This window comes from Colletes latitarsis, chromosome 3 (assembly GCF_051014445.1).
Source record: "Colletes latitarsis isolate SP2378_abdomen chromosome 3, iyColLati1, whole genome shotgun sequence".
Classification (NCBI taxonomy): Eukaryota; Metazoa; Arthropoda; class Insecta; order Hymenoptera; family Colletidae; genus Colletes; species Colletes latitarsis.
The window spans coordinates 32,542,029-32,559,749 of NC_135136.1; the positions used below are offsets into that span (position 1 = coordinate 32,542,029).

Sequence of the window (17,721 nt, forward strand, 5' to 3'; positions counted from 1 at the left end):
GAAAATAAAATATATTGATACAAGTTACATTTTATTAATTTTCACTTTCAAACTTTTAGTTACGTTAATGACAGTAAATTATAAATATAAACCTTTAAAACTCATTAAGATTTAAATAACAAATTGAAATTGTACTTCATTTATAATTACTTATTTTGTTTTAATAAATAAATCTTGTATTATTTAATATTTCGTTATAATTTTAGAAAAAATAGTAAAAAATATGTAATAGTAACTATGATTATTCTTGATATTTACTTATTTATTTATCTTAAAAAAATGACTCGGAAAAATGCTTTTAACATAGAACATAGAAATTGAGCAAGAGACTCACAGTGACTATCATTTAAATTCGAAAACTTAGAGATTTAATTAATTGTTTTCTATAAATCATGAAAATAGTATTAAACGATTAAAAATGATATACAATCATATAGATTAATGTTCCTTTGTTTGATATGTTACACAAATATTATAAAAACCTTGGTACTATTTAATACATTAAATAAAATTTATTGTCAGATATAAAACTCATAGTTCGTTTATACAATACGATCCTTTGATCGATTTGGTCATTTAATTGAAAGCATTAATATTAAAGTATGGTTAAATATATATGGTCTTTCACTCTCAAAATTAAAATAAACCGACAAATTTTGCTAATTATTGAATGAATGGTATGGACGTATAATGTGGCCACCACGTTACATATCATATAAAAGATTTTTGCATCTTTATTAACTAGAAATTTTATTGTAATATAACATAATAGATTTCTTTTTGTTCTTCGTATAATTATTCTAACTACAAGTCATAATTAGCAAATCTGTACTTGTAGTCCGAATATTTTTGTGACTAAATACTGTATGCATACTGATGCATACAAGGTGACAAAACTGTGTTTCTCAATTTGAAAGAATATATGTACACCCTTATGTATTTCTTCCAAAGTGTTATTGTTATTTGTACTCGCATAAGGATATGACTTATGTAATACTGTGAGTTTTAAAATTAGATTTTTAATAAATTTTGATTTGCAACTTAGTACGATTCTTCGATTATAGGTTAAGGTAAAGACTATACTAAGAATATATTAATAATTAATTTAAATGTTACTATTTATTACTTTTGTTTCATTATGTATGTATAGATTTTTGTAAAAAAGAATAATATTTTTTGAATTGTTTATTTGCAGTATGACTTGCATAGAGGTATAATTATCTTATTACAAAATCTGAAGAAATTAGATATAATTAATCAAAACATTTGTGATAAATACTGATGTGGATGTATTTTCTATAAAAAGTAAAAAGTAATTAAATAAAAATGATGCCTACTGATTCTTCTAAGCCAACATTACAAGAAGAAAATAAAACAGGAGTTTTTATGAATGATGAAGATTGGAACAAATTAGCTCTTTATTTTATTGGTACTCAAAACAGATTTAGAGAAAATATTATAATTCCAAGAACTGGTGGTCCTGTACATATTAAAACGAATGAAGAGAAACGCATAGAAAGTATAATGGAAAGTTGTACTTTTAAAAGCATCTGCAGTTGTTGTATAGGTATATTTGTATTATGTTATATAAAGTAGTTTTTATTTGTATTAACACAATTAAAAAGAATTATATTTTTAGGTTTTTTTGTGGGAGCTGCAGTAGGTTTGTTTTCAGCTAGTGTAAACCCAAATGTAGCTACTATTGAAAAGCAATTGACTGTTTCTGAAACATTTAAAGAACTGAAAAATTCAACCACAAGTTATGGAAAAAACTTTGCAGTAATTGGTTGTATATTTACAGCAATTGAATGTACAATAGAATCGGTAATGTTTTTATAAATTAAGTATAAGATTTGTATTTTAATTCACGTTTAGACATGTATTTCCATACTTTACAATTTTATTTTAGTATAGAGGTAAAAATGATTGGAAGAATACTACATATGCTGGTGGCTTCACAGGTGGAATATTGGGACTAAGAGGTATTATTATTTCACATATCAAATTTGGACATAAAGTTAAATGTATCCATTTTTGAATTTGACAATTTTATGTTTCAGCTGGTGTAAAAGCAGGTTTAGTTGGTGCAGCAGGCTTTGCAGCAGCTTCAACTGCAATAGACTATTATATGAATCATAGACAATAAATTTTACAAAGTATAGTAGATATATTGGTATAAAAAAGATATAAAACATACTCTGAGCAAACCTCGAGAGTATATACGAAAACACGGAAGTTTTCTTAATACAAAAATGCATATAAATAAGTACAATGGTTAAGAAGTAAAATAAATTCACATAATACACTCATATTTGCTTCTCTTACATTATTTAAATGCCTTCTCACACATTTTCATTCTTTAAATATAATGTATTCCTTGAATTATCTAAACTTTTACGACATAAATCGTAACATGAATTAAATGGCTAATATTATTTAACATTAAGTAAAAATAAAATACATGTTGTTTCACAATAAAAATAATACTTTACATATTGCAAAAACATAAACACGTTCGAAATTGTATTTTGTATTTGACACTGTCTATCACAGTAAAAAATAAATTTTTCAATTCACAAATACAGTGATTCGTCAGAAGTGCGACCTAATTACCTCCTTCACTATTGATGATACGAAGAAATGTTTCAGGCATAATTACGGTAGTTTCAAAATCAAATTATTGAAGTAATTGACGTCTGAAATATTTTTTTGTATCATAAAAATAAAGCAGGTAATTAGATGTTTTGTTTCTGACGAAATCACCTGTATACTAAATGATTAGCGACAGTGTGACACTGAAACAGTCTTAAAGTCTTTTTGTATTACTTAAAAAAATATACATGATGGAACATTGGAAGATATGGCTTGCAAACTGTATGCATTTTTTAGTTTGTTTGTCGATTATGTAAAATATTAATATTCATAAAACATTACTATATATATGTATCTATACATAGAAATTGTATAGATTATTTTTCAATTACACAGATTATTTGCGAATTATTCGCTATTGGTTTCGTTTTGATATGAGATTTTTCATATAATATTTAAAAAATTGTGCATATTTTGTTACACACTTTACATATACGAGTACAATACAACTACCACAATAATTTACCAAATCCGAATTGTACTATATTTGTTGAGAAATATATGACATTTATAATAACTTGTTACATAAATTTATTTTTATAAAATGGATTATATCATGTTTGATAATTGTATTTTAGTAATGAAAATTGTAAATTTTTCTATTAAAAAGGAATACGCAAGGCACTTATCGCACATTTCTATGTTGTGTGACTATAGATTAATATTGTTTGTCAAACTAGATTCATTTAATATTATGGTATTGTTTCCTGTACCTTTCATTTATGGTCTTATTTTTTGACTTTTTTAAGACACTGAAATATGAACAATATTATTTATGACTTAGTATTTAAAAAAAATACTAAATAGAAGAACGTATTTTTTATAAATACGTTTGTCAAAAATAAGTTTTAAAAAATTATATCTTGAATACCACATTAATCAGTTAATATAACTTTTTGGCACCTACAATGGCGAAGAATTTGTCTCTTCACGCATTTGTGCATAAATCATATGTAATTAGGGTTGTTGCTGTTGCATTTGCGCCTGCATCACTGCTAAAAGTTCTTGCATACGTCGTAATTCTGCTTCTTTTTCTTGCAAAATACGATCCTTTTCTGATACAGAATTAGCTTTCTCAGATTCCACTATACTGTTAGCAAAAAGATTCAATGGATCAATAAATATGTATACCTTCAATATGTTTAGAAAATATATCAGTATATTTACGTTTGTCTGCGAGGCGGTACAGGAGCTCCTTTTGCTAGTCTTTCACTGCGATAATTTTCATAATGTACCTCTTGTGTTACTTCCTGTAAATCCTGCATGTGCGTGCTACAAAGAGATGGTTACAATAAATAATACTACTTTCTTTAATTTGTTGTTTAACTTTTTGAAAAAATCACACATACATTAACATTGTCCTTAACTTTATAAAATCACAATGATCAGGATTTTCAACTTCTACCACGCCCCATGGATACAATCGACCACGCACTTTTCGACCTTTTACTTCTAACAATGTGTTCGCTCCACATACCGCAAATGGAACAGCTTCTTTTAACTGTCTAACTTGTTCTTTATAATCTTCATCTTCATCGCTATCGCAATCTGGCAAAGGGTAAATTTTTATGCCGCTACCCTCAATTTCTTCCATAACTCGTTTTTTTAACCGCAGTACTTCTTTTTTTGTAAGTACATCAGCCTTTGCAATTACTGGCACAATATTAACTTTATTGTGTAATTGTTTCATAAACTCTATATCCAAAGGTTTTAATCTAATACAAATTAAACAGACGTATTGAAATTAATACCTTTATAATTGTTGAATAAAATGAAATTATAATTAATATATTTTACCCATGTCCAAATGGAGAAATAAAATAAAAGCAACAGTGTATTCTGTTATCTACTATATTTCTTCTATTCAAGCCACTTTCATCTCGTAAAAATCTTTCAAACTGGTCATCTATATATTGTATAATAGCCCTAAAACTATCCGTATTATCAATTGCATCTCCATAACCAGGAGTATCAACAACAGTCAACCTAAGTTTGACACCTCTTTCTTCAATTTCCACAGTTGAAGCATCAAGCTTTACAGTTTGATTAGTTTTTTCTATTGAGATAACAGCAGTACATTAATTATAACATGCAAAATACAAATAATATATATATATTATCATAATAAAATTTACCAGTAGCATCAGGAATAACACGTTCTGGATACAAATCAGTAAGAAATAAACTATTTACTAAAGTAGATTTTCCAAGTCCAGATTCTCCAACAACCATCAGTGTAAATTCAAATCCTTTTTTTACAGATTTTCTATGTACTTGATTAGGTAAATTTGCAAATCCCACATACCCAGGAGTTTCGAGACTAGCAAACTACAAAAAATAGAATAAACAATTTTAATTAAATTATAATCACAACTTGAATATGTATTTTATATGCGGCCAACAAAAATATGAACATTCTTTTATAACAAAAGATATAAATTGTTAGTATTTAAATTACATTGTACCTACCGTTTTTACGCTTTCGGTAGACATTTTTTTATTAGAATGTAATTTAATAGGAAAAAAGAAATTTGTGATTGCGTGAATTTTTTAAATATTACCAAGAACAACCTAAAACTAAATTTTAGGTAAATAGACGCGGTATTGTGACAGAACACGAGATTACAACCATACCGAAAATGTGTACATTGAATGAAGCGAACGATAGGGTTATTTTACTACAATATCTTATGCTTAATCACCATCACATTTCCGTTAGCACAACGGCTTAATTGGTAAATAAAGTCATAATTAATAAACCGGACGTTTTTATTGTGATTTCATTGAAATATGAAAAGAAAATATCGCACCGACTGTATAGGAAACGTTACTGTATGTCCGTATAAGGAGGGGGAAGAGGATAACCCTCAATTGGGGGAAATTTAGGCGTGGCAACTGAAATACTTCTGTTGTCCCGTTAAAAATGTGTTGGCCATTTTAACTTTGTTCTATATCTTCCTGTCAGATACTAGCGTTATATTAAATTATAATTGCAAGTTATTGATTTAATCATATTTCTTCTTCTAAATATCTAAAATAGATAAAAATTCAAATAAAAATTTAGCATTACAAAATTTTATGAAAAATTCTCCAAATAAAACATTTCAAATATATTTAAGAGTAACTTACAAAATATATTAAGAATATTACAAGTCGTTCACAATTCAGATTACACATAAATTTTATCGCCATTATCTCTTAATTTTCTAACGATGCATTACACGAGTACGAGGCAAACGACTACTTTATTCAGGAAATAATATCATATACAAGCAGTTTTACATAATATTTGTCATTATTTCGAGTTTTTCTTTATTTATTATCTCATAACCATTGATACTTCTTTCAAATGATCGACATTTATTACTATGATAGTTAATTAATTCATTACATAATATTGATGCATAGTGATCGACACATTATCCTCATACCATTCGGTAATGTTTAAATTTTTCAATCACTCAAATATTTTTACTTCTCGTAATGGTTTGTTATTATCTCACGAGCATGTAAACAATTGTTTAATATTGTTAATCAAATGCAATTTTACCTATTAAACAATCATTCACGAATCATTTTAACAAGCACATACAATGATCAATATTTAAGTGAAACATAAAAATTATAAGGAAGGAAATGATAACCGGGACAATGTTTTGTACTCGTTAAAATGGGGATTATTCTAGAGTACAGCTTCAGAAGATTCGGCTTGCACAGGATCAAATACACGTGCAATAACAGTACATATTTTTAATAATTTGTATACATACCCTCAATATTATTACAGATTGATAAAAAACAAAACATGAAATTGACATGAACATTAAAATGTATTTTCCGTGTCATCTCACAATTATGATTTGTAAATATATATATATACACATACATAGATGTATGTATGTATACATATACATACGCCATTACTATTAAAGCATGCATTGTGCACAGTTTTTTTTACTTTAAATTCTCACTTTACTATTACATTTTTTTAACTAGGAAGTTAATGTAAATAGAGAGGGCATTAGACAAGAAAATTTAATTCCTAATTAAAAGTGCCAAATGCGTGGAACTTAAGAATCTCATTAAATCAACTTTTGTCTTTATGTATTTTCGGGGAAGACTCCCCCTTAGGGGCAAATAAAAATTATTGTAATTTCTTTTCATTTTTAAAGAGATTCTTTCCACCGTATTTGAGGAGACTAAGGAATCTCGTATGGTTTCCAAATTTTTTGTTGGGAAAGTTCCTTTCCCTGCAATTTAGGGAATCAGAAACTATTAATCATGATAATAGTTTTACTTCTCGTTAGTTTTATTCTCCTCTCGAGGTTTTGCACCACCGTATATTGAACTTGATTTACTTGATTCAGCAATTGCATTTACAGGAGCTTGAACTGTTCTTGGTGTTAACACCAAACGTTTCCTTCCGCTTGTGTCAGCTATAATGTCAATATTATAATAATTTACATCATTTTAAGTACACTGACCTTAATGTAATATTTATATATGAACAAACCTGGAGGTGGGTTTGTAGCATACGATTCATCGTGAAATGGTTTTCGTTCAGGTCCAGGTCTACGGGGTGGTGGTCTATTAGCACCATACATTCTAGGTGCTGTGTTACGCTGCCAGTCTCGACTTCCGCCACCTGCGTCATCATTAAATTGAATATAATTGCCCCTGTTACCCCTCATTTCCCATGAAGTATTTAACCTACCACCATATTGACCTCTATCGCTGTAACCTCCTGTAAATTTTTACATTACAGGAATATATTTAGTACATACGTATAAGCCCTGACAGATTAATTTATATATACATAAAGAAATTTGAATTATTTATTATATTTTATTACATATTATAATATAGGAATCAACAAAATTAAAATTACTAATCTTAAAATAACTCATAAGTGTGTTATGCAAAGCATAATGTTCATTTAAATACATAGATTTTATACCATAATCGTCATTGTATCCACCTCGGGCACCATCTCTTCCCCTATAGCCTCCCCCACCACCACGACCTCTTCTGTCAAAACCACTTCCTCGATCATTTCTTTTTCCCTCTGCTACATCTATTTTAATGAGACTATTATCTATTTCTACTGCCCCATCCATTTCCAATGCGGCCTCCAAGTTTGCCAAATCTTCAAATTCAACATAACAGAAACCCTTAAATCTACAAGGAAAAAAAGTCTCAGCAACTTCAATTGTAACTCTAAAGTTTATAGTATGATTGGTAATATTGAAAACTTATTAATTTATAGCACAATGAAACTCAATTATAGTTTAAATGAGATTAAATGATACAAACCTATCAGTTTCCTTATCTTTAACCAATCTGATTCCTTTAACATTAAAGTTAAGAAAGATCTTGTCAACATCTCCTTGAACAATTCCATTTGGCAAATTTCCCACATATGCAGTGAAAGGTGGTTCGGTTGGCAATGGTTTTCTACCACTACTGCGATATCCACCTCCATAATCTCTGCACAAAAAATGAGGAATCATTAATAAATTATTTTCAATAATTAAAAATCATCAAGAAAAGCAATAACAAATAAGAAACAGTTTCATCTATATAATAATATACAAAGAATTATACACAAGCAGTTCACAAACATTATTTTATATCTTTGTTTAATAAAAGATGATACATAACATTAAACACTGGACACTTTTGGCACTTGAATATGTAACTTTTATGTTTGTATTTGAAAATGAAATGCATAATTGTAATAAAACTTAAGAGTCTACGATCCAGGATTTCATTTGGATATTAATTTTCTAAACGTGAATTTGACGAATAACACAGATCCAATTACGTTTGTGTGTTGCATTAAGTAATGTTTGTAAGTAGAGAGGTGGTGTATTTTGCACAAATAGTAAGGTGTAATGTTTTCGCTATTAGTGCTACGAAAAAATATACAAGTGTTTAGCCGGCCAAAATAAAGCCGCGTGTCGAAGACACCATATCTGCAAGGTACTATGCTACACTTTAATCGAAACTCACTTAACCTTAAAATCATAAGATAATCGAAGAAAAGAGGCGTTCCTTCACCAACTCGGTGCACCGATAAAATACTATCGCTGCACTGTTTTTGAGAACCTCAATAACTGTTGTAAACGGAGGAAATTGTAGCCTATACTTGCCTTGAATCTTCATAACCACCTCGACTAGCCATATTGGATGCACGAGACTGACTGGAACCGCGCGGGTCGAGCGAGTTACTATGTTCAAGATGGCACTTTCCTAACCATCAAAGAATTTTGAATCATGAAATCATGCAAATCTGTTCAATTGTATGAATGACTTTCAATAATACATTATTAAATGATTGTAAATTTTCAGTTAAAAGAACGGATTGCTAATTACTACTATTTTTATCATAAACTTTCACAAAATTTAATTTCGATGATGCCCTGGTAGGAAAAATAACTTGTTTTTGCATTTGTATTGTACAATATTATTAAAAATTTTTATCAATAATAATCCGAAAGTTTTATATAAAAATACGAAATTTTTAAAGAAAACGATTGACAGTCTATGCAACACAAAAACGGGACATTCAATTTTGATTTTATAATCTATTTATTATTTGTTTCATTTAAATAATTATTATTAAAAGATTATTAAAATATTAAATTGTTCGTTTGTTTTCGTATTATATTTTTAATATAGGTAGCCATTAGATTAGCGTAGTTTATAGTTAAAATGAGGCAAGATGGCAGGTGAGGATATGCACATGGTAGAGGTGGTTTCAAATGACTTTAAAATGAAAGAAACGAATAAAATGAATTGTACAATTTTTGATTATTTTAATAAACTCAGAAGTGAAGTCGAGTCTGAAAGGGCAGTTGGTGGAATTGAACTATTGAAGTATTTACTTGGACAAACCTCAGTAAGTATTTATTTAAAGGTAACCTTAAATTTACTAGTTTTTATATAGAATTCTTTATAATATTTTTGTTATAAATATGAACTATTTACGATTAATGATGTTTTAGGAACAGAATGATAGTAAGGAGTTTAAATATGCAATAAAAAGACTTATTCAAGGTTTAGGTTCATCAAAAACATCTTCTCGGGTAGGGTTTTACACTACTTTGACAGTATTTTTAGTAATGTATTCAAAAGTGTCAATAGAAGAATTTTTATCTATAGTTGATAATGAATTGCATCCAGTAAATAGTAATAATAAAGGTGTAAGTAAATGATCTTCTGTCACTCAATTGTATTTAACATTATACATGTACTTTATTAAATGATATCATTTTAGGAAAATGCTGATATTTATATGGGACGTATATTAGCATATGGTGCATTAATACGATCTAAAATGCTTTGTAAAAGTACTGTTGATATACAAATGCAAATTGTACAAGAACTAATTAATAGGGGGAAGCAACGTAGTTATTTATCATTTCCTTCTACTTCGTTTCTTATTGAATTTGTAAATCAAATTCATGCTGATGATATTAAAAAAGTGGTTTGGCCAATTGTTGAAAAAGAATTTGGAAAGCCATGGACAGAGCAAACTATAGATACATTTTATACCTTATTGTCAATAAAAGGTAAATGCCCACCACTTATAAATCATGAATTTTCAAAAAAGCATTTTGGCACAGAAGATATTATTACCAAAGAGTCTATGAGTAATATAACAAAAGTGCTAATGGTAAGTTTCTACTAGAACTTCAGTTATACAGAACATTATATGATGATATTTCCAAGAATTTTTTAACTTTTATATTATTAATGTTCAGGATTTGCCTAAAGTTATATTATGTCACCATCCAGTGTATAAATTGTTTTGTGAAAACCTAACATCAGCTGAGCTTGTTACTGATTTTTGGTCATGTGTAGACCAGAAATTTACAAAACCAACCAAAATCGATGAATATATGGCTGTAATAATTCTTAAATTAATATTATCAAATAGTATGGATAAGTCTGTACTTCCATCATTATTATCTCCAAACTATATGCAACATATGTTAAAAAAGTTTTCTGGTTCTAAAAGGCATAATAAAGATGAAATACTTTCTAAATTCAAGGAGGTTTTACATCTGCTAGTGTCAGCTACAAATAGTAATGATACTAACTCAAAAACACAATATGCTGTATTAAAGAAATTAATATTGTATCCAGGTGATTTAATGATAGAAAAAAAGACAGGTATAAAAGTAATTCAAATAATTACAGGAAATTTAAATTTAGATAGTATTAAAAAGGTGTCAAAACTGTACAGAGATATTATAGAAAATAAAATGCCTAAGGAAAAATCGAATATGAACACAGAATCATTTTGGACAAATGCTGAGAGAATTTATGCTGCACACTTATTAACAAGGTACTTAGCATTTTTAAGAAACACAGTTAAAATTGAATCTTTTCTTCGACGTAAACAAATATGCATACTTAATTTGTTATTAAATCTCTTTAGATTAATGGGACACAGTGCTACTTTTGTAGACCAAAAATGGAGATTAAGCCAATTAAAATTCCTATTTACTCATGGATTATGCGAAATGTCAAATGTTGGAGTAGATCTCGCTCGTAAGTTATATATATATATATTTTTTTTTTAATTTTATACACATATTATACATGTATTTTGTTACTTATTTTTGTAAATTGTATTTTTGTTTTTTATAGCGCAACTTAAAGAAACATTTTATCATGCATTGGATCACAAGTTACCAAAGTTGAACGATCTACGAAATATATTGAGTGAATTAGTTCATTATATAAATATTCATTTAAAAAATAAAACATTAAAATTAAGAAGTCCATTAACAAATGAAGCAAACATAGCTTGGGAGAAAGTGATATGTTTAATTAAAAAATTAGAGAATAATCCGAAAAAGGCAGAAGCTGTGCCAGTATTTCATACAATGAATTTACATATGGGTTTACAATTATTTTCCGACCCACGACTGGCAATTATGGCTATCACTGAACTTGAAAGCTGTTATGAAAGGCTATTAAAAAAATCTAAAAAATATAAAGGGGGAAGTGACAAAGACGACGATGAGCCCGAATGGGTGGAAGTAGTAGTTGATTTATTGTTGTCATTTTATTCTAGAAATGATCATTTGCTGAGATCGTTAGTAGGATGTGTGTTTCCACATATTTATCCATATATAACACCAGCAGCTATACATAAAATTTTAGAAGTACATAAATATTATTATTTTATTTTAAATGTTAAAGAATATTGTATTTCAGAATTTGTATTCTAGGTCTTGGATGTAAGAAATGAAAAAAAACTGTTTGTAGTGAAAGACGATCTCGACGAAGAATCATCAGACACAGAATCAAATTTTGATAGTGAAGATGAAGAAACTGGTAATGATGGTACGGAAAGTTCGTCGGATGACAATGATTCCGATTCGAATGAGGAATCATTGAATGAAGACGAAAACGAAACAGTAACTGACCGATTACGAATGGCGGTACGTCAAGCATTAGGTGATGCTTCCGTTCAAACTGAGGATGAAGATATAGATGTGGACGAAATTAACGAAGAAGATGGGAAACGATTAGACGAATCATTATCAGCGGTATTTAGAAATCTTCGCGAAAATCGTCAGACGCGATCTAAAAAACAAGAAAAGTATGCGCAAGCACTAACACACTTCAGAATTCGGGTCATAGATTTATTAGAAACATACTTAGAATGTGGTCCATCGATGGCAGTTGTACTTGATATGCTGCTTCCTCTTTTTGCATTATTGGAATATTGCATAAAAGATCCACATCAAAAACCTCTTCAAGATCGAATTCGATCTTGTTTAAAAAAACTAGCAGCGGTGAAAAAATTCAAGGATACGGAAAATATCGACGAAGATGTATTAATAACGATATTAAAGGTAGTTCTAATTAATCGTAAGCATAAATAATTTTATACTGAATATATAATTAATAATTTTGTACTTTTAAGACTTTAATAGAAAAAGGAGAACGAACTACGTCAGTTTACCAAGAAATGAGCGATAAATTAGCAGAATGTTGTATATTTCTTGTGAAGTGTGCACAACAAGTAGATATATCGACCGATTCCATAGTAAACATTTATGTAGAAAATTTAACTGCTTTCTTTACAAGAAGAGATTGTGTATTACCACCTATGTTATTCAAAAGTATATTACAATTACATTGGGAGGGTAACTGGCAACTAGCCCCCTTACTGGTATATTTTAAACTTCGTACCATAAAACATGGTTATGTTGAAAATATATTTCCAGATAATATTCATTTATTCTCGTAGGTGGATTTTGCTTTTGACAATACTGTCAGATCTTTTCGTCGAGGACAAGCACTCGATCTCTTAACAACTTTTTATAACAATGGTCGGTTGGTTCGTTTAGATACAAAGAACAGTGGCATAAGAATGAAGATGGAAAAGAAGTTGTGTAAAAATGTTATAAGCACGCTTCAAGAATTATCTAATGCACATAAAGTTGAAAATGAACAACCTATTTTAAAAAATGGCAATGAAATAGGTAAAGAAGTTAAACAAAGGTATGTTTACCTTCTTTTGTTATTGTTGCGAAATGTTTATACTCAGCACTTGCCAAAAGCGTGGGATTGGGAAGCTGTTGGAAATGCACTTACGACATATAGAACTCATGCCTCACTTGCAAAAAGTACGAAAGTGGCGTGTACTAGATTAGCTGCACAGATTGGAATATCATTTAATATGTAAGTAATAATTAAGAGAACTACAATAGATTTCTAAACATCATTACATTGTGATTTTAATTTATATTATTTATGTTTGTTCTAGATCAAAGAGAAAAGATAGAAACGAGCGAACTTCTAAAATAAATGGAGAAACAATAGATACAACAAATGACATAGAACAATCTGACATTATACAAGAGAATGGAAATAGTCATAGTGATACAGATACAGATACAGATACTCCTACATTAACGAAAAGTGAATTGAAGAAAAAGAAGAAAAACAAAAACAAAAATGGGAAAGATAAACAGTTGTTAAAGAAGGAAGCACGGACCTTACGCGAAAAAGCAATGTCTGAAGGTTTTGAATCATTTAATTTTAGTTCTTTTAGTTTACGTGACAAAAATAATGAAAGTGAACCACTTCAGAATGGAAATTCACAAAGCGAACGATCTAGTTCTAATTCTTCACAAAAAAGGATGCTCAAACATACGTCGGATGGCAACAAATCGAAAAGAAGAAAACACCTGGAAACTGCTTGATACATATAATAAATTCTTCGGAATTAACCGGGTCGTAAATAATTGTTATTTTTGTACATGCATTTATAAAAATATGTATCACAAAGTTTGTACAGCTTTGAAATATATAAGTCATTAACATGAGCCCATATATCGCAGCTATTAGCTCGGTGTTACAAAGAACGTTTCATTGTGGGTAACACCGATTACTATCATTACGAGGAGGTTACTGCGAGCGGACCCCTTTCACATATTTAGAAACTAGATTTACTAAATAGAAGATCTATTTTGGTTATACCAAGCAATTATTTCGTTTAAAAAAGATGAAGCTAAATTAAGGGAGACGCGGCGCGACGTGATACTGCACTGTGCAGTTGATTTTACGATCAAATTGACTCCCATTTGATACTTGAGCAGGAAAATGAGTCGCACCCCTGAATCAGGTTTCCGTTTCTTTAATGCATTGCGTCGCGATCCAAAAGGACTCGACTTAGGATGCTGAGAAACCCAAAGTATCTGAGACAAAGACTTTCGTTGGAAGGTGTGCGTTTCCACACCTTACAGCGAAGCACCCTCTTCGTCTGAATCGAGATACCAAGAGAAGAGTGGTTAGATCTTTGGGATCAGCTACACGATTAATCACGTTTCATTCGATCAAATAGCGGTGATCGAAACAAGAAACGAGAGAACCAGAAGCTACTTATTTTATAATTGCTTGATAAGATACGGGGACACGTACAATAAAGACTTAAAATTAACGTCGAAACTTAAGCACAGACGAGGTATACAAATAGACCTTACACCTTATGGACTTTCGTGGCCCAATCTAACTGCCATACCGACCTGAAAATGCGGAGGTGATTTTAACGACCTCTTCTCATGGATTGCGGTCAATTGAGAAACTATTCACTGAATTAGTATTGATGGGCTGTCAGCTGTAGTATGTGTATAAATAAATGTGAGTTGACTATGCAGGGATTGAAATTCATTTCTAAATCAATTGGTAATGTTGCAAATGACACGAAAATGGTAATGGAGTTTCGAGACTCCATAAAAGTGGGTCAAAAAAATACATTAGGTGAAAGATCTATTCGTATACCTCGTCTGTGATAATACTCTAGAATCTTTGATGAATCAATAAGAATCAAAACTAACCTATTGAAGAAGCTCTATATTTATGATGATCTATGCAAGGCGGATCGCAGCCAATTTGCTAATATTATTTAGTTTTTAATTAACAATTGCATTACCCAGCTAAGAGTGATACGATTATTAATTAAACGCTAAATAATATTACCCAGGTCTCACCACGTGGAGGTTGCTGCGAGTGGAGACCCGAAGGAAGATAGATGGAATCCAAGTTCCATCGATCTTCCTTTCGCAATTTTACAATCTGAATGACTAAACTAAGAAGATAGAAGGAACCAAAGTCCCCTCGATCTTCTAGTTTAGTTGTGTCAAGTAATTATTTGATTTAAACAAGGGATGAAGCTAAATTGTGGGATACGCGACGCGATGCGATGCTGAACCGTGCAGCGGATCTTGGGATCGAACCTACTGCCCTTCCTAACTCGATCTCAATAGGAAAACGGATGCTGCGCCCCTGAATCGAGGTCTCCATTTCTCCAACGCAACCCGCCGGGAGCCCGAAGGACCCGACTTAGGTTGTCTGACAAAGAGAGAGTACCTGAGACAAGGACGACTTCCGCTGGAAGGTGTGAGTTTCCGCAGAAAACGGATACTTCACACCTTCCAGCGAAGAAACATTTTCCTTCAATCGAGTTACCAAGGGAAGGCGATTAGATCTTTCGGACCAACTGAACGGCCGATCACATGTTCCATTCGATGAAACAGCGGTGATCGAAGCAAGAAACGAGAGAACGAGTCGAGAGAAGCTAGTTGGTGAACAATTACTTGGCACATACGTAGACGCGTACAATGGGTCGTCGAAGCTTAAGTCTAAATGTACCAAGCAATTATTTTATTGAAAAAGGAGTGAAGCTAAATTGTGGGATACGCGACACGACGCGATGCTGAACCGTGCAGCAAATCTTTGGATCGAATCAACACTGCCCTTGGTAGATTGATTTCTATTTCTAGAAATCGATCTATCATGGGCAGGCGATTAGATCTTTCGGACCAACTGCACGTCCGATCACATGTTTCGTTCGACGAAACAGCGGTGACCGAAGCAAGAAACGAAAGAACGATTGAACGAGAAGCTAAATTAATAATTACTTGGTATCACGGCCTTAAAAATAAATTTATTCTAAGCGCGCTGGAAATAGAAGTCCCTCGATGTCCTTGCGTTGTCGTCCCACGATGATGGAGGCCTGTAGGTAAGCTGAAACAAACTAAAATCGGCTGCATTTGCGATTAGTTGAACAGTTAAATATAATAAATTGGGAAACACGAGGCCCTGCAATAAAATAAATGGACCGATCGATGTCTTTGCGTTGTCGTCCCACGATGTCCCACCATGTCCCACGATGATGGAGGTCTGTAGGTAAGCTGAAACAAATTAAAAAGGGTGCATTTGCGATTAGTTAAACAATTAAATATAATATATTAGGAAACACGAAACTCTAAAATAAAATAAATGGATTCAGACAAATCAGTGATGTAAAAATAGACATGGACAGGAGCACAACATATAGAACAAGCATCATTTAAGACAAGAATGAACTAAGGGAACAAACATATTCACAAACAAGGAACCAGAAGTAAAATATGTAAGGAGACCAGGCAAATGAAAGCGAGGCGAAACGATAGATTCAAGTCCAGCAGACATTTGAAAGTCGAAAAAGAAGTGAGAAATTGGAGATTGAGATATCACTCACCACTGTGTCGATAGTGGTCAGTGAAAGAGATTTGTACGTGCAATATAAAATATGCATCGAACAAACCAAATAAGGAACAAGTAGTGAAATATAGAAGGAGACCAGAGAAATAAAAGCGAGACGAAACCTCACATTCAAGCCCAACGTACGCTTGAAGGTCGAAAAAGAAATTACAAACGGGAGATTCGGAATTCACTCACTACTGGTCACTAATGTTCAGTGAAACAAATTATTTGAAACAGACATGCACCAAATAAATCAAGTCAGTAGCAAGAAGTCATACCTGTAAGGGGGCCAAATATACAAAATCGGGGCGAAACGACACATTCAAGCCAGCAGATGTGTAAATTTCGGAACAGAAATGTGATTCTTACATAACTCACCACTGGTCAACAATGGTCAGTATTGGTCAGTACTAGTCAATAAATTCTCACGAGTGGCCAGTCGTGGTCACTAGTGGTCATCAGTGGTCAGTACTGGTCAGTATTGGTCCTCAGAGCTCGCCAGTGGTCAGTAGTGGTCAGTAGAAGTGGAGCGCAGCCCCACGACGTTCCGCCACGTCCGCCAGCCGAGAGGAGAGAGAGAGAGAGAGCTCGTCGCCGGCCGTGTAACTTATCCTTAGGCAGTAGAGTGAAAGGGGTGGGGATGACCGTCCTTGACGACTTCACCAATCAATTAACAAGAAACCGTTTCTTCGACCGAAAAATGAATATTCTATGCGAAATGGTATTAAAAACAATTATTTGTCCAACACCTCCTATCTAGCATTAGTTTAACTATTACCTGATGTTAATTAATAATTGTTGCAAACAATAGGAATGAAAATATGGTCAAATTCGAGGAGGCTGAAGGTTTTGTATGAATTTCTGTCGAGAACGAAAGTCGTATATCACGTATTTATTTCTTCGACATAAATTCTTCGTGTTAAAAACAATTATTTGTATAACACATGCTATCGTATTTCTAGGAAGAAAAAATCCCCTTTAAGTTATCGTCATATAGGCGACAATAGCATCGTG

General features: G+C 31.4%; 4 protein-coding genes across 14 annotated transcripts; 2 read left to right on the forward strand and 2 right to left on the reverse strand.

The window, feature by feature from the left end:
• Positions 1 to 494: 494 nt before the first annotated feature.
• LOC143340288 (mitochondrial import inner membrane translocase subunit Tim22) lies at positions 495 to 2,309 on the forward strand. 3 transcript variants are annotated; one of them, XM_076762053.1, is made up of 6 exons: positions 496 to 998; positions 1,065 to 1,111; positions 1,196 to 1,567; positions 1,640 to 1,824; positions 1,910 to 1,982; positions 2,061 to 2,309. In XM_076762053.1, exons 3-6 carry the CDS (start codon positions 1,327 to 1,329, stop codon positions 2,144 to 2,146), a joined length of 585 nt encoding a protein of 194 aa, XP_076618168.1. In that variant the 5' UTR covers positions 496 to 998; positions 1,065 to 1,111; positions 1,196 to 1,326; the 3' UTR covers positions 2,147 to 2,309. The 3 variants fall into 3 exon arrangements, with proteins under 3 accessions (XP_076618169.1, XP_076618168.1, XP_076618167.1); XM_076762054.1 differs by lacking the exon at positions 1,065 to 1,111 and having other exon boundaries at positions 495 to 998; XM_076762052.1 differs by having other exon boundaries at positions 496 to 1,070.
• Positions 2,310 to 2,448: 139 nt separating this feature from the next.
• On the reverse strand, positions 2,449 to 5,595 carry Septin1 (Septin 1). Of its 2 annotated transcripts, XR_013079408.1 has the most exons (7): positions 5,122 to 5,595; positions 4,788 to 4,980; positions 4,450 to 4,708; positions 4,002 to 4,367; positions 3,820 to 3,924; positions 3,560 to 3,742; positions 2,449 to 3,404 (listed from the first exon to the last, which is right to left on the reverse strand). XR_013079408.1 is itself a non-coding variant. In XM_076762044.1 (6 exons), exons 1-6 carry the CDS (start codon positions 5,143 to 5,145, stop codon positions 3,610 to 3,612), a joined length of 1,080 nt encoding a protein of 359 aa, XP_076618159.1. In that variant the 5' UTR covers positions 5,146 to 5,594; the 3' UTR covers positions 2,449 to 3,609. The 2 variants fall into 2 exon arrangements, 1 of the variants encoding a protein (XP_076618159.1); XM_076762044.1 differs by having other exon boundaries at positions 2,449 to 3,742; positions 5,122 to 5,594.
• A 152-nt stretch (positions 5,596 to 5,747) lies between these two features.
• On the reverse strand, positions 5,748 to 8,963 carry Eif4h1 (eukaryotic translation initiation factor 4H1). 6 transcript variants are annotated; one of them, XM_076762050.1, is made up of 6 exons: positions 8,805 to 8,963; positions 7,966 to 8,139; positions 7,610 to 7,798; positions 7,367 to 7,396; positions 7,166 to 7,297; positions 5,748 to 7,088 (listed from the first exon to the last, which is right to left on the reverse strand). In XM_076762050.1, the coding sequence occupies exons 1-6, from the start codon at positions 8,815 to 8,817 to the stop codon at positions 6,946 to 6,948; spliced, it is 681 nt and encodes a 226-aa protein (XP_076618165.1). In that variant the 5' UTR covers positions 8,818 to 8,963; the 3' UTR covers positions 5,748 to 6,945. The 6 variants fall into 6 exon arrangements, with proteins under 6 accessions (XP_076618165.1, XP_076618162.1, XP_076618166.1 ...); XM_076762047.1 differs by having other exon boundaries at positions 7,610 to 7,830; positions 8,805 to 8,962; XM_076762051.1 differs by lacking the exon at positions 8,805 to 8,963 and adding an exon at positions 8,670 to 8,787.
• Positions 8,964 to 9,376: 413 nt separating this feature from the next.
• On the forward strand, positions 9,377 to 14,006 carry Mybbp1a (MYB binding protein 1a). Of its 3 annotated transcripts, none has more exons than XM_076762368.1 (11): positions 9,390 to 9,553; positions 9,660 to 9,857; positions 9,932 to 10,330; positions 10,419 to 11,005; positions 11,099 to 11,211; positions 11,311 to 11,831; positions 11,898 to 12,527; positions 12,599 to 12,847; positions 12,926 to 13,359; positions 13,445 to 13,701; positions 13,770 to 14,006. In XM_076762368.1, exons 1-11 carry the CDS (start codon positions 9,392 to 9,394, stop codon positions 13,796 to 13,798), a joined length of 3,579 nt encoding a protein of 1,192 aa, XP_076618483.1. In that variant the 5' UTR covers positions 9,390 to 9,391; the 3' UTR covers positions 13,799 to 14,006. The 3 variants fall into 3 exon arrangements, with proteins under 3 accessions (XP_076618481.1, XP_076618483.1, XP_076618484.1); XM_076762369.1 differs by having other exon boundaries at positions 9,535 to 9,553; positions 9,660 to 9,740; positions 9,817 to 9,857; positions 13,445 to 14,006; XM_076762366.1 differs by having other exon boundaries at positions 9,377 to 9,553; positions 13,445 to 14,006.
• Positions 14,007 to 17,721: the final 3,715 nt, after the last annotated feature.

Coding starts and splice junctions, on each gene's coding strand:
- LOC143340288 (XM_076762054.1), top strand. CDS start 1,327: ATGATGCCTACTGATTCTTCTAAGCCAACATTACAAGAAGAAAATAAA. Junction 1,825..1,909: donor TTGAATGTACAATAGAATCG/GTAATGTTTTTA, acceptor ATTTTATTTTAG/TATAGAGGTAAAAATGATTG. Junction 1,983..2,060: donor TGGAATATTGGGACTAAGAG/GTATTATTATTT, acceptor TTTATGTTTCAG/CTGGTGTAAAAGCAGGTTTA.
- Septin1 (XM_076762044.1), bottom strand. CDS start 5,145: ATGTCTACCGAAAGCGTAAAAACG. Junction 4,368..4,449: donor ATTTCTCCATTTGGACATGG/GTAAAATATATT, acceptor AATTTGTATTAG/ATTAAAACCTTTGGATATAG. Junction 3,925..4,001: donor AAGTTAAGGACAATGTTAAT/GTATGTGTGATT, acceptor ATCTCTTTGTAG/CACGCACATGCAGGATTTAC.
- Eif4h1 (XM_076762046.1), bottom strand. CDS start 8,836: ATGGCTAGTCGAGGTGGTTATGAAGATTCAAG. Junction 7,831..7,965: donor AAAGATAAGGAAACTGATAG/GTTTGTATCATT, acceptor TTTTCCTTGTAG/ATTTAAGGGTTTCTGTTATG. Junction 7,089..7,165: donor TGCTACAAACCCACCTCCAG/GTTTGTTCATAT, acceptor TTGACATTATAG/CTGACACAAGCGGAAGGAAA.
- Mybbp1a (XM_076762366.1), top strand. CDS start 9,377: ATGGCAGGTGAGGATATGCACATGGTAGAGGTGGTTTCAAATGACTTT. Junction 11,832..11,897: donor CTATACATAAAATTTTAGAA/GTACATAAATAT, acceptor TTTGTATTCTAG/GTCTTGGATGTAAGAAATGA. Junction 12,848..12,925: donor GGCAACTAGCCCCCTTACTG/GTATATTTTAAA, acceptor TTATTCTCGTAG/GTGGATTTTGCTTTTGACAA.